Source organism: Alternaria conjuncta (genome assembly GCF_024043145.1).
Source record: "Alternaria conjuncta strain BMP 0040 chromosome Unknown scaffold_1, whole genome shotgun sequence".
NCBI lineage: Eukaryota > Fungi > Ascomycota > Dothideomycetes > Pleosporales > Pleosporaceae > Alternaria > Alternaria conjuncta.
In genome coordinates, this window is record NW_026250090.1 from 743,145 (window position 1) to 761,683 (window position 18,539).

Consider the following 18,539-nt stretch of genomic DNA (forward strand, 5'->3'; position numbering starts at 1 on the left):
CCAACGCCTCTCTCGCGATAACACCAATCCTACCTAAACCACTCTCACAACCGCAATCATGGTGCTACTCGGCGCAAGGAAACCGCCCTCCCGCAGGGGTATGCTCCGACCTCGCTATCGTACACAAGGACAGATGGGATAACACCGTGCTAGGCTCCATGGCGGACATGCCCAAAGATCTGAAGGAGCAGATCGACAAGCTCGAGGAGATGTTCGTCGTGAACACAGACAAGCTCAAGGCCATCTCGAACCACTTCGTCAAGGAGCTTGAGAAGGGCTTGTCGGAGGAGGGCGGAAGCATTGTGAGTCGCAGTTTGCTTTGCGCTCTTCAGGATAAAGCTGACTGCGATAGCCCATGATTCCCACCTGGTGTATGGCCTTCCCCGACGGTAACGAGACCGGCAGCTACCTCGCGCTCGACATGGGTGGCACCAACCTGCGTGTCTGCGAGGTTACCCTGACAGAGGAGAAGGGCGAGTTCGAGATCATACAGTCCAAGTACCGCATGCCCGAGGAGCTCAAGACGGGAACCGCCGAAGAGCTTTGGGGCTACGTTGCCGACTGTCTCCAGCAGTTCATCGAATACCACCACGAGGGCGAGCAGCTCAACCACCTGCCTCTCGGCTTCACCTTCTCATACCCCGTCTCGCAAGACGCCATCGACCACGGAGTTCTTCAGCGATGGACAAAGGGCTTCGACGTCGCCGGCATGGAGGGCGTGGATGTTGTTCCAGGCTTCAAGGCGGCTCTTGAGGAGCGCGGTGTACCCATCAAGCTTGCGGCTCTGGTCAACGACACGACCGGTACCATGATTGCTTCCGCGTATACCAACACCAAGATCAAGATCGGTTGCATCTTCGGCACCGGCTGCAACGCCGCCTACATGGAGGATTGCGGCTCCATCCCCAAGTTGAAGCATATGAAGCTCGACCCCAGCCTGCCAATGGCCATCAACTGCGAATGGGGCGCATTCGACAACGAACACCAGATCCTCCCAAGAACAAAGTACGATGTCATCGTTGACAAGGAATCACCACGACCCGGTCAGCAATCTTTCGAGAAGATGGTCGCCGGTCTCTACCTCGGCGAGATCTTCCGTCTCGTCCTCCAGGATCTGCACAAGGGTAGCGAATGCCACATGTTTGAGGGTCAGAACGCCAGCAAGCTCGACAAGCCTTACTCTCTCGACGCCGGATTCCTGTCTCAGATCGAGGAGGACCGCTTCGAGAACTTGCAAGACACAGGGGATCTCTTCCAAGAGAAGCTCGGCATCACCTGCACGAAGCCCGAACTCGAGCTCATCCGCCGTCTTGCCGAACTCATTGGCACACGTGCTGCTCGTCTCACCGCATGTGGTGTAGGTGCCATCTGCAAGCACAAGAAGTGGGATGAAGTGCACGTCGGTGCCGATGGCTCCGTCTTCACAAAGTACCCCCACTTCAAGATCCGCCAAGCCCAGGCGCTCAAGGAGATCATGGACTGGCCCGCCAAGTACGGCAAGGGCAAGAACGACCCTGTCGAGGTGCTTCCCGCTGAGGACGGCTCTGGTGTCGGTGCTGCTTTGATTGCTGCGCTTACCGTTAAGCGTGCGCAGCAGGGTCAGTTGGCTGGTATCCGGGATCCAGACACGCTTCTGGCTATGGCCCCTAAGGATGCGAAGAAGGCCTGATAATGGATGTCCAATCCTGACAAACGAATGAATGAATGATAGAATGTATATACGAAATGTGTCACATCTACCAAATATTTGGTCTTTGCAGGGTGAAATTGGTAAACGTTATGAGCGTATCTTGAGGCAGATGATGCACAGAAGGCCAGAGAACTGATAAATACACAAAGCAACGTCATCCAAACACATCACATACCCTCAAGCATACTGCTCCACCTGCTTCTCACTCCACTCCCAAAACGCACTCGCCGTCTTCTTCCCAGTCTCGGACCAATAGTCCTTCCTCAGCGTCCCAACCCTTCCAAACGGCATAACCCACTCACCCGTCTTGAGCTTCGCAGCCTCCCGTGCGAGGCCAGCAAACAGCTCCGTATACGCGCCATTAACAGTCGGATACAACATGAAGTTGGCGAAGAAATGATGCACAGCATTCATGTTGCGTCCGAGCTCTGTTTTAAGGTTCCCCGGGTTGAGCGCCTGCAGTAGTTTTCGTTAGTCAATCGACGCACAGAGATCCTCAAAGAGGAGCGTAAAGAAAGGGGTGAGGAGGAACAAGAAAATTGATGGAACATACCACACTAACAACCCCCTCGCCCCCATACTTTCTCTGAAACTCCAAGGCGTGAAACACATTCCCTCCTTTACTCATCCCATACTTTGTCCAATTATTCACATTCTTGGTATACTCCAGATTGCTCATGTCCACCCCGCCAGTTGGTGCGCTCATCTGCGAAGCGATTGAACTCACCCAAATCACCCTAACGCTACCTTTTGCTTCTTTCTTCGCGGTTTCCAGCAGGATTGGCGTGAGCAGCTTGGTGAAGAGGAAGGGCGCAACGCAATTCGTGCCGAGTTGCAGCTCGTAGCCTTGTTTCGTTGTGCTTCCAACGGGGGGCACCATGACGCCTGCGTTATTGAAGAGGACATCCAAGCGTGATTCCTTTGCTAGGAATGACTCGGCGGAGGCTTTGATGCCGGAGAGGTCGTCGAGGTCGAGATGCAGGTATTGCAGTGTGCCTTTGGAATCGGGACATGCTTCTTTGATGTAGGATATCGCTGCGTGCGCTTTTTCGGCTGATCGCGCGGCGATGTAGACGGTGGCGTTGTGGGTGTAGAGGAGGCGCGAGAGCTCTTTTCCTATTCCTGCAGAGGCGCCAGTTACGATGTAGACTTTTCCGCTGAGGTTTGGGAGGTCCGTCTCTGTGAAGGAGGGGGCTGGGGGGAAGAATTGGCTGAATCGCTGGCCCATTTTGGAAGGGCGTGGTGGTCGTGGTAAATGTCAAGTTGATTATCGTGATTCTTTGACGGGGCAGCGCGTGATGGTTTGTGGATGTTCAGTAATCGCAAGAGGGCAAAAGACGTATATATACTCAGTTCCATCTTGAAAGCAAGTTCCCTCCATCCCGTTCAACTGGTACTTCGAACGGCCCGTTGTTCAAGACTCGGCTTCACCACGGCACTACTATTATACCAGCCATCCAGTCTGTAAGCCTATGAGAGGCCACGAACCCGTAATTAAAGTTGCGCTATCACGATATACATTGGATACGTCGTAGTCCCCTCCAAGCACCGTGTTTGGTGCGTCCCGTGGGTGTGTTTCGGAGTTAGGATGATGTGCGCGGCGGAGTTAATGACGTTGTAATCGGGCCGTATAGTTCCAGGGTTGATATGTTGGAGTGGGAGTGCGGAGTGGTGTTGTCGTTGACGACATGAGTTCTATCAATCAGGACTTATGTTGTGGTACGGATCTTCTTGCTACATACACGGCTGGGTAACGTACGAGGTTTGTACATGTCTCGCACCGGTTCGTACAAGATGTCACTTGTTTTCATGCGAAGTAGTTGGGTAGTTGAGATTCTCACATGAAGTCGTAGGCGTCAACGGATACCTAGGTAGGGAAAAAAAGCAGAACTGGTAACGGCTAGGCAGGAAAGAGAAGCCTTATTACTTTGGACTACGCTACCTAGATAACGCCTTGACATGTGCCCAAAGATCGCCGCCGTCTTCATCAAGTCGTACGCCTTCCTCAAATACCTTCAGCATCCCCGTTCGCCTGATCAGCGCCTCATCGACGTCCGAAGTCGGTTTTGGATCGCCAGCGACGCCCGTGACCCGGAGTCAGGTCTAAATACGGCAGCAAGCCCAGCAATCCTACGCATGTCAGCTCAATGCTCTCGAACATCTCTTTGGACTAGGGAGTCGATATATACTTACACCAAGCTGAGCAGGTTCCTGATGAAAGTTAGCATACAGTCACTCCTAGATCAGAATCAGATCCACATACCCATCCCTCACCACAGTTGGTAGGCGGCTCAGCAGCGCATCTACGATCGCAAACCCTGGGTGGTGGGGTAGCAAGAGCAGCACGCGCTGATGGCGGCGGTTGTGTAGGACGGGTGTAGTGTTGCGGCTTTGCTGCTGCGAGGGCGGCGAGCAGAGTGATGGCGACAAAGGTCTTCATGTTGACGATGATGGTCAGGTATGTGGTATGAGTGAGTATGGAAGATGAGGACCGAAATCAGGGGAACGTATGTAAGGATATATACATACTCGCTACCAAAAAGGCGCCCAACGCCACAACAAACGGAATTACTCGAAAGAGCATGGCATGAGGAGGCACGCTCTAGACTCGCAAGAACACACCTGTTTGTGCGACTTCTCAGCTTATGGCTGACGTCCACTGCAAACATCGCTACGAATCTAACTCAAAAATGGAAAATGCGACCAACAAACGAAAAGATGTACTCAGCGGAAGCTTGACCAGTAACACAACGCGTAGCCACCACTGAGTCAGTAAGAGCTCAGAGAAATGTCAGATTTCGAGACAGCATGGCATAGTAGTGTAGAGAGTGGGTAGGCGGGATCAGCGACAATGTGACCATTTACGATCAGCGTATGAACATCAGGAATATAATGGCTCAAAGTGCAAGAAGGCAGCAGTTGGAATCCAAAGGTCATGCATGCGAAGGTTCAGGCATAGTATTGATTGGAAGACATCAATCGTCGTGTGACATCATCTCTATTTCGCCTTCAATTCATCCCAGAATTTCATCAAATGATAGTCCAAGTCCCACGAATTCCCATCCAAATGTTCTCTAAGCAGTGCAGCAAAGCCATCTCCATAATCCGCCTGAGCTAAGTAAGACCAGGCCCAAACATAAGTCAAAAGCGCACTCTATTCTCTGGTGCAGCAGGACCAGCATTCCTACATCACGTTAGCTCAGACACTAACCTTGCCAATTAAGGAGCACATATGTAGCAGGATACTTACACCAGACTTGACAGCCACCTGTTCCACATTAGCACAATACTCATATTAAATGTGACAAGTTGATAACATACCCCACCCGGGCAGTCTGGCTCTTCAAAGAGACAGATCTTCGTGCAAATCTGAGCAGGTACGACGGGAGATGCCGCTGCGAAAGCGGCAAGAACGGCGATGATGACGAAAGACTTCATTTCGACGATGATATTGGAGGCTTGTTAATGTGAGAGAGATGGACAGATGTGTAATTGCTGTAAAGAATGCAGCTGAACACGGGCGTACACGAGGGTAATATATACACCGTAACCCACTCAAACACCCACCAAAAGCTTCACCGGGGAACACGGTCCACGAAGATCCTCAGCCGTCGCCGTCGCATATACGCCGAAAGACAGCTTCACTACTACGGCTTACATGCGAACTCAATCCCACACATACCAAATCTATACATTTGACGCGAGTACAAACGCCACAATGCTTTTCCCTTCACGTGCTAAGCAAATTGACGGGGCTGATCTACCAAAAACAGCAAATGAGCATGATGACGTTGAGGGAGAAGCGGGTGAAACGGCTGCGATGGCGGTGGTGGTCAAAGCGATAGGCTTTTCCAAGCCATCGAGATGATGTTGGGTGGCAGGAGGAAATGAAGTACAAACAGCCTTGGCGCAATATACTGCTTACCCGGTTTCGGGGACATGGGTTCCCCGCATTTTATGGTTTGCATGCGTAGGGCTTGCTGGGGTAAAAATAGATGGATTTGTAGTGGAGGTGTGAGTGTATGAGTGGTTGTTTGTGGAGGAAGTGTCATAAATATGAACGTGGAGGATATGGGGGAGTATTGCGAAGTCGTCTGCATTGATTGTTTGTACGGCAGAGTTCGGCCCGTCAAGGGTCGCGATGACGAACTCCTGACAGTTTCGTGTGCTGGCCACTGGAGAGAACTCCGCGCGGAGAGGAGATGAGCGTAAGCACCGACTTGGCACGTCGTATCTCGTATTACTCCATCACCCGAAGCTGATACTACAACACCATATCAGCGCATTTCTGTCTTCTCATCTGCATGGCGCCTCTTTCCAATGCCAAGTGCCACGAGAAGCGTCTCCTAGCTAAAAGATAGCAACGGCATTCGGCGGACTCGCAACACCACCTGGTACCTACGCAATAGTCAGCTCATGTCTCAGTATCAGCAACTTGGCAAGACGTTACCTTCAACGGCACACTACTAACAAAGCAAGTACTCCGTCCCAACTCCTTACTCTTCTCACATAACCGCTCCAAATCCCACATCTCACCTATCATAACACCCCATCCACCTAAAAGCCATTGATGTACTAAGCCACCGCCCTGCATCTCGTTTTCCCAGGTTTCACCCGCGTTGATACCACCTGGGGCGCTGTGTGGGCCCACGAGCGGAGACATTTCGAATGACGGCGCGTCGGATGCTGCGGAATCTTTAGAGAGCGTACTTTGAGTTGTGGTTGGAGGTGTTTGAGAAGAAGCCAAGGAGACGTTGGATCATGAGAATATGAGATGAGGTAAGACGAGCGGATGCTTACCAACAGCAACGAAACCGTTTTCCCAAATCCATTGTAGCGTGTTCTTATCCGACTGTACGCCCAGGAACGTCGGTGGCTTATCTTTTATCGCCCGTCTTTCTTCCTCCCCTAGCTTGGCGTAATCACGCGTGAATCCTGTTCGTAAGAGTAGCAGATCGCTTTCTCGCGTCTTGATACCCGTTTCTTGTAGCATTTCTTCTAGTTCCTCGGCCGTGATGCTGTTGGCTTCGAGCGCGTACACTTCTTTCTTGCCTTTCTTTTCTAGATACCGCGGGTAATCTAGGATAATACCCCGAGCGGTGATGCCGCCTGAATTGGCGACACGGTCAATGCCGATGACTTCCGAGGACTCAAGATCTTGCTGTGAGCGCCCACCGTAGTACTTCTTTGCGCTCTGGTAACCGTAGTGGCGGAAGCCGTCCCACTGACTACTTCCCTGCGTGTTGAAGTCCAGATGGTCATCGTTGACGGTTCTCTTGGCGCCATCTGGATGTTCTTTGTTCTTCATCTTCCAGGAGAAAGATGGGCGGTTAAAGGATGGATGGGATGGTAGGTTGAGATACCAGTCAAGTGAAACCCGGTCACCGGTTTGTATCTCCTGGGCCGCTGCTTTGACGGCTGATGGTGTAATCATGTTTAGAGCACCGAGCTCGTCGTTTGGGCCGTACAGACCCCATGCGTTTCCGGGTGGACCATTTTTGTCGATTGGGAGATCCTGGAATGGAGGACGCGATGGTGCCATAGCAGTGTCAAGTATATACGGAACGGTCCAGAAAGTGACAACTTCGAGGGCTTGCTGATGAGTTCACTCTAGAGAAACCACGATGTAGAAATACTTGTCGGTCTTTTGAACACCATGTGGATACACTGCTGAAGCTATGTGACGTATGGTGGGGTAAAGGGCGGGGTAACTTCTGCTCGGTAACTGACGAGGTGGAAGTGACGACCGCGACTCGGACAACGGAAAGAGCATTCTTGCCAATACGTTGAAGCGCGAGCTTGATTGCTGTCTTTAGTCAGGAGTTCACTCTCCTTGATTCACCTCGTTAGACGACAACTCGTGTAGGCGCTGCGTACGTGCTTTGGTATTGCAATACCTACTGTGCTGCAGCAATTGATTCAGAAGTCGGGTCCCATCCCTACGCCACTTCCTCTTGAGCCTGTGTTCTTCAAATGCGCGCCACTGCCTTTGAATAGGCTTTGCCAAATGAAGGCTTCACTTAACAATAGTTCAATGTCCTTTTCGGTCCACTGACGCGTTGGCAATGATTGCAGAAACATCATGACCTCTTGAAAGTCCATCTTTCGTAGCTGATCGGACCACTTTACGAGGAACGCAGCGCATACGTAGAGGTGGAATGACGAAAACCCATCCTCTTCGGCCTAGACAATGTTAGTGATGCACTTAAGAATGTGGCTACGTAGCTTACCAGGTATGTATCCCACATCCGTATCGTATTCTTTACAGATATCTCGCGCATCAGAAGACAGTTCATCCATCGGAAGCTGAACTGTATAAACTCTACACCCTCATTTTGGAGATGCTTCGCCAGTTGATCATCGATGCGCGTTGTGAGATCTCTAAGACTAGCCACTTGTCTTTGGATCCCTGGTTGATGCGCAATGTAATTGTCCTGGATCCCATCAAGGAGTTTGGTAAGGCACCAAAAGGAGTCCGCCTCGACGGCGTCCAAAACTTGCTTTGGTAACTGTCCAGGATCCATGCCAAATTCAATATCCGGATCTGAAATATAGGCGCCCAAGAAGACCTGCCAAAATGGGGTCACCAAGTCATTGATGCCCTGGACATATCCTGACGCAGGGTGCCGTATCGCCCACACGTATAGTATTCGCTCGAGAGACCGTTGCGTCGCTTCGTAGCTGTAGAGCTCGAGATGGGGGTTCGTCCGAGGCACGTCAATGCTGATCTGATGCCATATAGCTTCGTCCAAGCCACGTCCTCGTCCACGGTTTGTTGAAGGATAGCCAGCGCCACCTGCCATTCCAGATGCTACGGCGCTAGCACTACCAGATGTGCCTCGTTCAAAGGCCTGTCGCACTCCCTCCAGATACTCTTTCCGTTTGCGCTCGAGTGTCGCAACCCTCCGCTCGCTGCTAGTTGGCAAGTAGCCCAACAAGATTTGCCATGTCATTGCGCGTACTTCAGACGGGACTCCTGACCAGGCTGAGTCGCGAAGGTCGGATAGCGATATGGTGCTCGCCTGCAGTATCCTCTTGAACTTGTTGATCCTCGTTGTGCGCGCGGAGTGCTCTTCGACCTGCTTCGCTGAGGCGCTCGGGGGTAGACTAGGATGCGAAATTAGATGCAGAGAGTTTGCGGGATCTCGAAGAATTTCCTGGTACTGCGGCCGTAGGATCTTCCCTTCAATCTTCTTTGCGGTCGGGTAGTTGGGTATGCCTCGCTCCTCTGCAATATCACCACTGTCTATACCACGCCACGCTGTTGAGCCCAGACTTTCCCTGCTGACGTGCCCGGCGGTTTCCTTCGTCTTGGATGGCTGTTTCCGCCGGCCCTTCCTCCGCATGTTTGCGATGCTCGGGAGCCCAAACTCGTCTTCGTCATCCTCAAACATGTTGTCGGCATCGTCTTCGTCCCCCTCGTTCCAGTCTTGATGTGTGTCATTGAGGAAGTAGCTGTATGTGGCTCGCGCAGGACGGGGCGATATGGTCTTGCTAGACCGGCTCGGTGCAGCGCTTGACTCGCGACTGTGGGTTGCCGATGGCGGGGTTCGAGGTCGTGAGTTGGAACCGGAAACGCTCCTGTGACTATCAGCTACAGGCCATTAGTAGCATACAAAGCAACGTACAAAGAGCTGAAGTTGAGTATGTCGGCATGGGAATAGGATGCGCCGATGACCTTCTTGTTCGGCGGCGGCGAGGAAGCGGAATTGGACGTCGTTCGCCAGAATGGAGAGCCAGAGCTGCGCATGGAATATCAGCAATCATAACGGGTATGCGACTGCAGTGTGCAACGTACGAGGATCGGTCTGTATGCAGGGAAGCGATATGTTAGCTACCCCGGATACTATGACACTCTCTGTGACTTGGATGGGCACACACCGACCTGGACCATTTCCTGGCAACTTGTTAGCAAACACACAGATTGCGCGTACAACTGAGTGGACAAACCTGCTGCTGTTTCTTCGACGCCATGTTGGAATATGTGAATGCTTGTTCCGTGCCTTGAGGCGGCCCCGCTGCGAACCTGAGCTCCAAATCGCTCGACCCGGAAAGTACGAAGGAGCCTGTAGGTTTTGTGCCGTATTGAAGAACTCTGGATATCCCCAAGATAACAGCCTGTTCTTGAATCACCGCACCATCAATAGTACAGCTATTCTATACAACATGGCTGTACTGGGTATGTCGTAGGGCTCGTGCATGTGTCCGTCGCGCCTGCCACGCCAAGCCCGATGCTAGCGCGCCTGCCCATTGCTCTGCTCTCATCTCCTCACTCCGACGACAGACTCTTCCTTCTATCACCTCCCTTCCTTCTAAATAACCCGACAGTCCCGCCCCACTAATCGCGACTCTACTTTTGCGCGCTTGCTCCTCCCTCGTTTCCGATATACCTTCTAGGAAGCTCTTCTTCAAGACTACACCATGGCCGACGAGAACTACGAGGATGACATCTTCGACGATCTGTCAGTATCTCCAGCGCGACGTAGCTTCGCGCGTGTAATGCGACACTTACTAACGGTCCACCAGCTACGATGATGAGCCCGCACAGAAGCCCGCAGCTGCCGCACCCGCACCAGCCCCCAAGACCGAACCTGAGCCTACTCCAGCCGAGCCCGTAAGCGCGCCTCCTCAGGATACCGCACAAAACAACGGTCAAGATAGCGCGCCCTCTTGGCCAGCCCAAGGCGCGGCAGACGGCGACTCGCACATGGACCAATCCGGTTACAACGCTGGCGGCGAGCAGTCGTACGACAATGCGCCCATGGACGATGACAACTATGGACCAATCAACGTGAAAGAAGACGGGTAAGTCGTGCAATGTCTAACATGATTCCCATCTATCAGAGGCGCATCACAAGGTAAAAGAGCACATATTTCCCATGTAAGGGCATCCGCCGAGGACATATTGTTACCAGGACCAAAGTCATCAACGACCGCATAAGACATTCTGCTGGAGCATCAGACACCACGAGCGATACCCGCTCTCGTATGACACTTTGCATGTACAATCAAGGGACAAGCTTTGGACACGGTGTGTGTCTTACATTCAAAAGCACCTGGGGTCATGATTGGCGCAGAGTCTGGGATGAAGGTCGAGGAGCTAGACACCTTGCGAAAGATTGTGGTCCATATCGCCCATTGGCGAGGCGTTCGATGCAGGGCGGAATGGGCCACCAGTGTTGGTTGTTAGAAGAAGCTGGAAGACACAAGTCAACCGCTCAGCGATACTCAGAGCAACCATCAACGCGCCTCACGCAGGGACTATCGCGGCTTGCCCGAACTTTGGCAGCGCCTCATGTCGATATATACCTAGGTACTTGATAGCGCGTACCAGCAACGCAAGCAGAGGATAGCTACCGAGTCGTGAGATAGTCTGAGACTTCCACACTCGAATTCATAGCAGAACACAGACGTTTCATCCGAATCAAACTGTGCCTTTGCAAGGGCTACTTTTGCACCTCGAAACTTGGACATGAGTACGTGGAGTGCGTTCTTGGTCGATATGATTGGTGTACGCCACGAAGTCGACACGTCCAGGGTCGGATGCGGCGCAGGAGTTGGTGTCGCTTAGCCATTCGTCAGCGGCTGCGGTCTTCCTCGCGAGCGGCAAGGGAACCTCACGATACCAACATACATGTTCCCGTCGGTCATCAATCAACCACGACAAGCTATGGAACACGAACTTTTCGACACTGCAAATTGCGAAATCACTTTCGATAGCCCCGCTGGCAAACAACAATCAGCGGTGCAGTGCGATCAACTCGACAAAGACTGCGACGCCAGCCTACACCAATCACTCATCTACTGAGATTGTGTCCTGCTATATCTCGCCAAGGATGACGACTGGAGATACGGTGGACTGTATTCGAGGATGCTGTACTTGCGACTTTCTGCATCTTTAGTCTTACCAATATGGTTTCGACAGCATCATGATGACGGCCAACGCCAGCCTTCACGTCAAAGGCCACCCAACTATATACCTACGGATGCTCTATGATGCGCCTCATCAATCTCGCCTGCTCTTCCTGGAGTTGATGATATGGAGCAACATCTTGCTAACTTCAACCATAGTAAAATGTTCATTGGCGGTCTGAACTGGGAGACAACAGAAGGTACGTGATGACACGTTAGTAGAGCAAGGCATACCCCAGTCTTACTACACAACAATGCGCTCAAACGTAGGGACTTACTAAATCCCCACAACAGATTCACTCAAAGGTTACTTCTCACAATTTGGCGAAGTCAGCGAATGCACCGTAATGCGCGATGCTGCTACCGGACGCTCGAGAGGATTCGGCTTCCTTACATTCAAGGACCCCAAGTGTGTGAACATCGTCATGGTCAAGGAGCATTACCTCGATGGTAAAATTGTATGTCTACTCCCATCAACGGCAAGCTACAAGCTAACACCATGCAGATTGACCCCAAGCGTGCTATCCCACGAGAGGAGCAGGAACGCACCAGCAAGATTTTCGTCGGCGGTGTGAGCCAAGAAGCAACCGAAGAAGACTTCACCAACTTCTTCAAGCAATTCGGTCGCGTTGTCGATGCCACACTCATGATGGACAAGGAGACCGGTCGACCCCGTGGTTTCGGTTTCGTTACCTTCGACGGCGACGCAGCCGTAGATGCCACCCTACGCGGACCTCTCCAGATTCTCGGCAAGCAGATTGAGGTCAAGCGCGCTCAGCCCCGTGGCAACATGCGCGACGACGATGGCGGCGATGGCAACAAGAAGTTCGGTCGCAATAACAAGTTCAACAAGTTCAACGACGGCGGTAACGGTAACCAAGGTGGCGGCAACAACTACGACAACGGCGGCGGAAACATGCAAGGTCAAGGCGGCAACAGCGCCATGTCTCCTGCCATGATGGCTCAGTATTGGCAGCGAATGCAACAGTACTTTCAGTCCATGCAGCAAACTCTCGCTCAGCAGCAAGCCGGTGGTGGTATGCCCGGCAACCCCATGGCTGCCATGGGCGGCATGAACCCGATGCAAATGCAGCAGATGCAACAGCAGATGATGAACCAAGGTATGAACCGCGGCAACGGCTCCCCGAACCCTCAAATGATGGGTGGCCCAGGTGGTATGAACCCGATGCAGATGCAGCAAATGCAGCAGATGCAAATGGCACAGATGCAAGGTGGAGGAGGCCCAGGAGGTCAAGGTGGTCCGGGTATGATGAATCCTCAAGGTGGCCAGAGTGCCGGTGCACGCCCAGCTTACACCGCTCAAGATCAACTCGCTTTCGAACAGCAGAAATACGAACAACAACAGGCTCGCCGCCAGCAGCAACTCTCCGGCCCTGCCGGCTTCGGTAACCCCCAGGGCGGCCCTCAGAGCTGGGACGGCATGTACGAGGACGCGCCTCAGCCGAACATTCCTTCCGGTCCCGGTGGCGGCCGCGGCGGCTTTAGGAACAACCGCTCTCGCCAGGGCTCCAGCCAGCCCCCTGCTGGTGGTCAGGCTCCTATCAACGCTCCCACTGGCCCCAAGAACGCTGGTGTCAGGGGTGCGAACTACCGTGGTGGAGGTCACCGCGGTGGTGGTGGTTTCAGGCACCAGCCCTATGGCGGCCGTGGCGGTTAGACGTGGGTTCAAGAAGATTCAAGAGACGAGACCTGAGAGATGCGTCGAAGTCAAAACGGAAATGTGTTTACTCTTCTGGGTGGAGTCGGGTTTGTACATGGTGGAATAATTTCAGTTCGTGATATGCATGGCCAGGATCTTGTTTCTGTACTTCCTTTTCTTCCTCTCTGGGATGGGATGGGAGGGTGATGACATGGTATTGGCATTTGCTGCATGAACAGGTTGGAGGTGGTCTTCTTCTCTCTGTATACTAGCATTTTCAAAAACAAAAAAGTCCATTTCGGCGTTCTTGGTCTTCACATCTTCTCGATTAATGACTACGATTGGATTCTCATCCCTGGGTGTACCTTCTTTTTCGCAACCGCAGTCTGATCCGCATATACGCACAGAATTGGTGGGTTTCGAGGGAAATAATGATGGGTCATCGTTGGTAGACTTTTGGAGAAAAGAGAGGAATAGCATGGACTGACTTATCCGGCCGGGCTCATACACGTTATCTGCCCAGGATTTGGTAGAATCAATTCTCAGATTGAGGACAAGAAGGTAGCTAGCTGACTGCAGGGCTGTTTATATATCGAGACAGCCACCAAGAATGACGTTTGACGTGAGTAACTTCAGGCTAAGACACTGACAATACGATCCGCAGTGAACGACAGCAAGCATGATCTCGCGCATGTCTAGTTTCGACGGATGCATTCACGCTGGTTTATTCACGATCAACGAATTTTGGATATGAAAACATCAAACCCAGAAAGACATGTCGTTTTGTAATTCGGTTTTGACCAGTCTCCCGTAAGGATAGCTTGTTGCAGGTTGAAGAAAAGGCGCACAACACCCAACATGCCTTTCGTGGAATGATCTTTTGAATGCTTGCAACCGCAGATTACATGTTTTGTCGATGAGTTTGTTCTGAAACCACCTCGAGCCTTTGGCGTTTCTCGGTTTTCTAAAACGTGATGGATCAATTTACTCACTCACTCTCTGTGAGCAAGCTCTCCCAGGGAGAGAGATCGATATGATCATTCCAAAAAGATAGGGCCATGGAAACCCGGATGCGAGGTTTTTGGTAGCACAAGGGGGACATACATACATCGAAGCACCTTTTTGAGGAGGAGCAGCACATCGCGTCCAGGAAGTAGCGCTGAAAAGCGGGAAAGCAACATCGCACATCTCTTGTCAGCTTTTCGACAGAACATATACTGGTCGTCGTCTAGTTTTTGTAGAGAGATCCTCAGGGTCACGTTTGCAAGTGAAGAAGCAAGGTGATAAGGATGCTTTATATATCTGTGCGCCTGCTGAGAGGTCTGTTGATAATTGGTACCTCCATGCTAAAATATGTATGCCACGATCCGCAGAGCAGACACGAGGACATACGTTCTCCTTCCTTCATTTTATAGCGAACGGATATGCAGCGGTTTACTTGTCATCGAGGGGGCCACAAGGCAGGAAGCGAGACATGACTCGTGGACATGCATCTTTTCGAGGAGCACGTATCGGTTGGTGACATGTTTCAGTGTTCTACGCAGGCGGCAGATGGATTCTGAACCTAGAGAAGAGGCGCAAGACGCCACACATACCTGAGGAGATGCGCAATTTTGAATGAAAGCAACCGCAGACATGATTATATCAGCGGTTCCGTTTTGGAATCGCCAATTCAAGGGCGCGAATATAGAAGAGAAGACTGAGGAGTAAAAGAGAGGTATTTATACCTGGCTAGAATGCGGTAGCCTTAACTTCCCGAATCAGAGCAACAAGCAACATAGTATATGATCAAAACATTTTCTGGTCGTTCCAGCAAAACCAAACGGGCAAAGACATGAGCTATGTTCTCTTTGGTTTTAGGAGCTATATCACGGTTTATACGAACTAAGATGTAGAAGTGGAATATGCAAAGAAGGACTTTAATAGGGTTCGCGGTAGAGACTTCGGCGGAAGGAACGAACACATGTACAAGATTTCAAACCAGTTTTGGAACCAGACTACCCACAAACATGCTTACTCAGTGCGTTGATTTAGATATCGGAGTTCCGGAGTATAGCTAAAGAAGGAGAGTGTAACTCAGCAGACGACATTGTTTATATATGTGTAGCCTACGAGCGTTTGCATAGCTCATAGATGGTTTTTGATTCACCGTCTTTGGTTACCGTTGCATGCTTCTCAAGATAAGAACGGTATGGTACATGTGTTGGCGAAGAAACGCGAACCACGCACCCAGCATCGCGATATAGTACGCATAGATTTTGCCCTTCCCAGTACCTCTGAAATTCTCAGCTTGTGAACGACACATGAACACGAATTTTCTCGTTTGAGAATGAGGAGTGAGGGAGAAAGCGGCTCGAGGAGGACATGAATGTTGCTCTACAATTTTTGAAAGGACCACAGCGCCACACATGCACGCAATTTCCAGTGGATTTTGTTTTTTCGAAGATTGACATGTGTGTCTTTGGAAGTAATGGAGCTGATGAACCGGAGGCTTTTATACGCGATAGCCAAATCGCGGAAGATGCTATGCAGGTAGTTCATGTATACATACAGGCGACGCATATCCGGAAAAAATCGATGTCTTTTTGTATTCTGCAGCTCAATAGATCGCTTTCCGGTGTTTTAATACACATTAAGACGGTTTATGCAGTCTTTTGTGTTTGTGGACTGAGAATAGCACATGACTCCTGCGCGAACGATGTTTGGATAACATGGAAGATGGGAAGGTGCCAACAAGAGGCATGGGTGATGCGCTTGTGTTTTTGAAGAGAAAGACGACGCCAGTCATTCGAATAGTCCACGCTCGTTTTGATTCAGAACGTCCATCTGGGTAAAGTAAAGAGTAGTATAATTTTGAAGTCCAGGTCCTTTTTTATACGTTGAGAAGCCGAAGTCGTCAGTCATACTAAGCACCTACGTTCAATCTACGCAAGTTCATAATTTCCATTTGGCATGTTTTTGGATCCACGTAGCTCATCGCAGATTGCCTTGCGTTTTCAAAAACCGATTCGATGAGAAAGGCCTGGCAACACGTCGTGCCCGCAAGGACCGTCCTGGAAAAATGACCGGAACTTCGAACAGCGAGAGACATGTGGCCGTTTGATCTGATCAGGAGCGACAGCAGACCATGGGTAGCCGTAGCCATATTTTAGATTTTGGCTATGCAAAACGGAAGGTTGATACAGAAGAGCAGGAGGTGCAGTGAGTATTTATATGCAGCTACTTGATCACAAGGGCCGCTAGCGAGAGCGTTTGGTACGAAGACGCCCGTGTTCTCTTAGTCTTGAACTGTATGCTGTGATGGATACCACATGTTTCCTCGGAGATCTGACTGGGCAACAACCAAGCTTTTGCGCTTTCGACATCAAAGACATGGTAATAGCGATGGAACACTTGGTGATGCGTAATTCATTACATTACGACATAGTCGTCATTAGTCTAATGTTCAAAGGAGCCTGGGCCCATATCTAAACTCCACCCATGCGATGCCATGCTGATGTTATACAACAACTAACCCAAACCAACCATACGCTATGCAATTCAATATCCAAACAATAGCCGAAGCCAGTTCCAAAAACCTATATACTCCCTTCTGCTCCCTTTGGAGCCTTTGTTCTGGTAGCTCAACTTCCAAGTTGCAGCAGGCCAAGGTGCAGCCCACAACTTGATCGAGACTTTGAAACCGACATATCCTTTCGTAAAACATTTCCTGACACATGCACTCATTGCGACGATGCCAACGGCTACGGTGTAGAACGCTGGACCGAAGACCATCGTATCCCATAAGTTTGTCCAGCCCGCCTAGAGGCCGATGCATCCGGGGATGTGGACGAGGACGATGGCCCATGGAAGTATGGAGGAGACCATGAGCTTCCACGACGCGCCTTGTGCAGGCGCAGCAGGGACGGCGTCCTTAGCAGCATTGTTCTCCAGCCCGTTGGCAGTCGGCGCTGGTGTTGTGGCAGGGTATATCGTACGGATAGTGGTGAAGCCGCGATCGTCGTATCCGGTGACTGTCTTAGGCCCATTGTCGGATGAACCCGTAGGCAAAGCTTGCGGCGATGAGGTATAGGAACCTTGAGGGAACATCTACAAGCAGTTGTTAGCATTTCGTCACTAAAGTAGACAGGGGCTCGAAAAAGGCTTACTGACAGTGGCTGAGCTGGGTGGAACAACCTTTCCGGAATCCGAAACGGTCCACCCGCTCGGGAGCCCGGGGTAGTTCGCAAACGTAGGCTGCGCAGTGGGAGTCGCCGACGGGTCGGGGATCCAGGGGTAGACGCTGGGACGTGTGTAGTCGGAGGTCTGGTGAGGAGTGAAGGGCAGAGGCTGTCCGGTGGCAGTCGCAGTGATGGCGGGTGCATCTGCGATGGGAGCGTTACCGCCAGAGAAGACGGTACCTCCAACAGACTTGATAGATCCCGAGGTGCCAGATTGATCGCCATAGACGTATTGGGTACCGGTGGAGTAGTCCTGAACCATGAGAGACTTGACCTTCATGCTGAAGGGGCCTTGAGAGTAGTCGGTAGGTCCACGGGCCCAAGAGATGGTGCCTGCAGGGTTGGCGGAGTCACCACCGCTCCATGCACCGAACTTGATCTGCATGGGGGTCTGGGGGTACTGGTTGTTGGCGTTGGCAGGCTCGAGAGTGCGGACAGTCACGTCATTAATCTGCCATACGATCTGTTCTGGGGTCCATTCGATGGTGTACTTCTTGAAGCCTGACTGGCTGCCCGGGTCGTCGTGGAAAGCACCACGGTTGTAGTCTGTGGTTTGTCCCTTGCCGAAGTAGTTGCTCTGAACCTCGTCGGGGTCTGCTCCGAGCCACTCCCAGTCGATTTCGTCCAAAGTGTCGGATTGCAGTACGAAACTGCTGACGATACCCGCGCCGGGTGCGGCTTGAACCTCAATGTCCACCTTTCCGAACATGATGTACCACAGCGAAGTAAGCTGAGGTGCATCGCCGGACTGTCTTATGGTGAATGACACGCCATCGTCGCCGTATGTGGGGTTGCCTTGGGGTGTGAAACTCTCAGATTCAGACGAGAAGTCGATGTTGACGGTCCTTCCGAGAGCCGAATCTGGAGGACAGTCGCTTCGTAGTGTGGGGTTGCAGTTGGACCACGTCTGAGCGCCGGCAGGGGCAATGAGGGCGACCGAGGCCAGAGCAGTGAGTGCTCGCATGGTGGTGCGCATCTTGAGTGCGATGTGACGGCGGAGATGGCAGGTAACGAGCGTTGCCGACGGGATGCGCCGGTGGTTGTGGTACAGCGACGG

At 51.7% G+C, this 18,539-nt stretch overlaps 6 protein-coding genes across 6 annotated transcripts; 2 read left to right on the forward strand and 4 right to left on the reverse strand.

The window, feature by feature from the left end:
* Positions 1 to 58: 58 nt before the first annotated feature.
* On the forward strand, positions 59 to 1,669 carry J4E85_000252 (uncharacterized protein; the record flags this gene model as incomplete). The annotated part of the gene is made up of 3 exons (XM_051464545.1): positions 59 to 98; positions 154 to 302; positions 353 to 1,669. 3 exons carry the CDS (start codon positions 59 to 61, stop codon positions 1,667 to 1,669), a joined length of 1,506 nt encoding a protein of 501 aa, XP_051331066.1.
* Positions 1,670 to 1,867: 198 nt separating this feature from the next.
* J4E85_000253 (uncharacterized protein) lies at positions 1,868 to 2,918 on the reverse strand (the record flags this gene model as incomplete). The annotated part of the gene is made up of 2 exons (XM_051464546.1): positions 1,868 to 2,146; positions 2,418 to 2,918. 2 exons carry the CDS (start codon positions 2,916 to 2,918, stop codon positions 1,868 to 1,870), a joined length of 780 nt encoding a protein of 259 aa, XP_051331067.1.
* Positions 2,919 to 6,040: 3,122 nt separating this feature from the next.
* Positions 6,041 to 7,232, reverse strand: J4E85_000254 (uncharacterized protein; the record flags this gene model as incomplete). Its single annotated transcript, XM_051464547.1, has 3 exons — positions 6,041 to 6,088; positions 6,141 to 6,376; positions 6,491 to 7,232. The coding sequence occupies 3 exons, from the start codon at positions 7,230 to 7,232 to the stop codon at positions 6,041 to 6,043; spliced, it is 1,026 nt and encodes a 341-aa protein (XP_051331068.1).
* A 377-nt stretch (positions 7,233 to 7,609) lies between these two features.
* Positions 7,610 to 9,664, reverse strand: J4E85_000255 (uncharacterized protein; the record flags this gene model as incomplete). Its single annotated transcript, XM_051464548.1, has 5 exons — positions 7,610 to 7,873; positions 7,921 to 9,271; positions 9,319 to 9,432; positions 9,489 to 9,498; positions 9,625 to 9,664. The coding sequence occupies 5 exons, from the start codon at positions 9,662 to 9,664 to the stop codon at positions 7,610 to 7,612; spliced, it is 1,779 nt and encodes a 592-aa protein (XP_051331069.1).
* Positions 9,665 to 10,111: 447 nt separating this feature from the next.
* J4E85_000256 (uncharacterized protein) lies at positions 10,112 to 13,280 on the forward strand (the record flags this gene model as incomplete). Its single annotated transcript, XM_051464549.1, has 5 exons — positions 10,112 to 10,152; positions 10,217 to 10,495; positions 11,762 to 11,802; positions 11,897 to 12,060; positions 12,108 to 13,280. The coding sequence occupies 5 exons, from the start codon at positions 10,112 to 10,114 to the stop codon at positions 13,278 to 13,280; spliced, it is 1,698 nt and encodes a 565-aa protein (XP_051331070.1).
* Positions 13,281 to 17,063: 3,783 nt separating this feature from the next.
* On the reverse strand, positions 17,064 to 18,458 carry J4E85_000257 (uncharacterized protein; the record flags this gene model as incomplete). The annotated part of the gene is made up of 2 exons (XM_051464550.1): positions 17,064 to 17,351; positions 17,415 to 18,458. The coding sequence occupies 2 exons, from the start codon at positions 18,456 to 18,458 to the stop codon at positions 17,064 to 17,066; spliced, it is 1,332 nt and encodes a 443-aa protein (XP_051331071.1).
* Between the last annotated feature and the right edge of the window lie 81 nt (positions 18,459 to 18,539).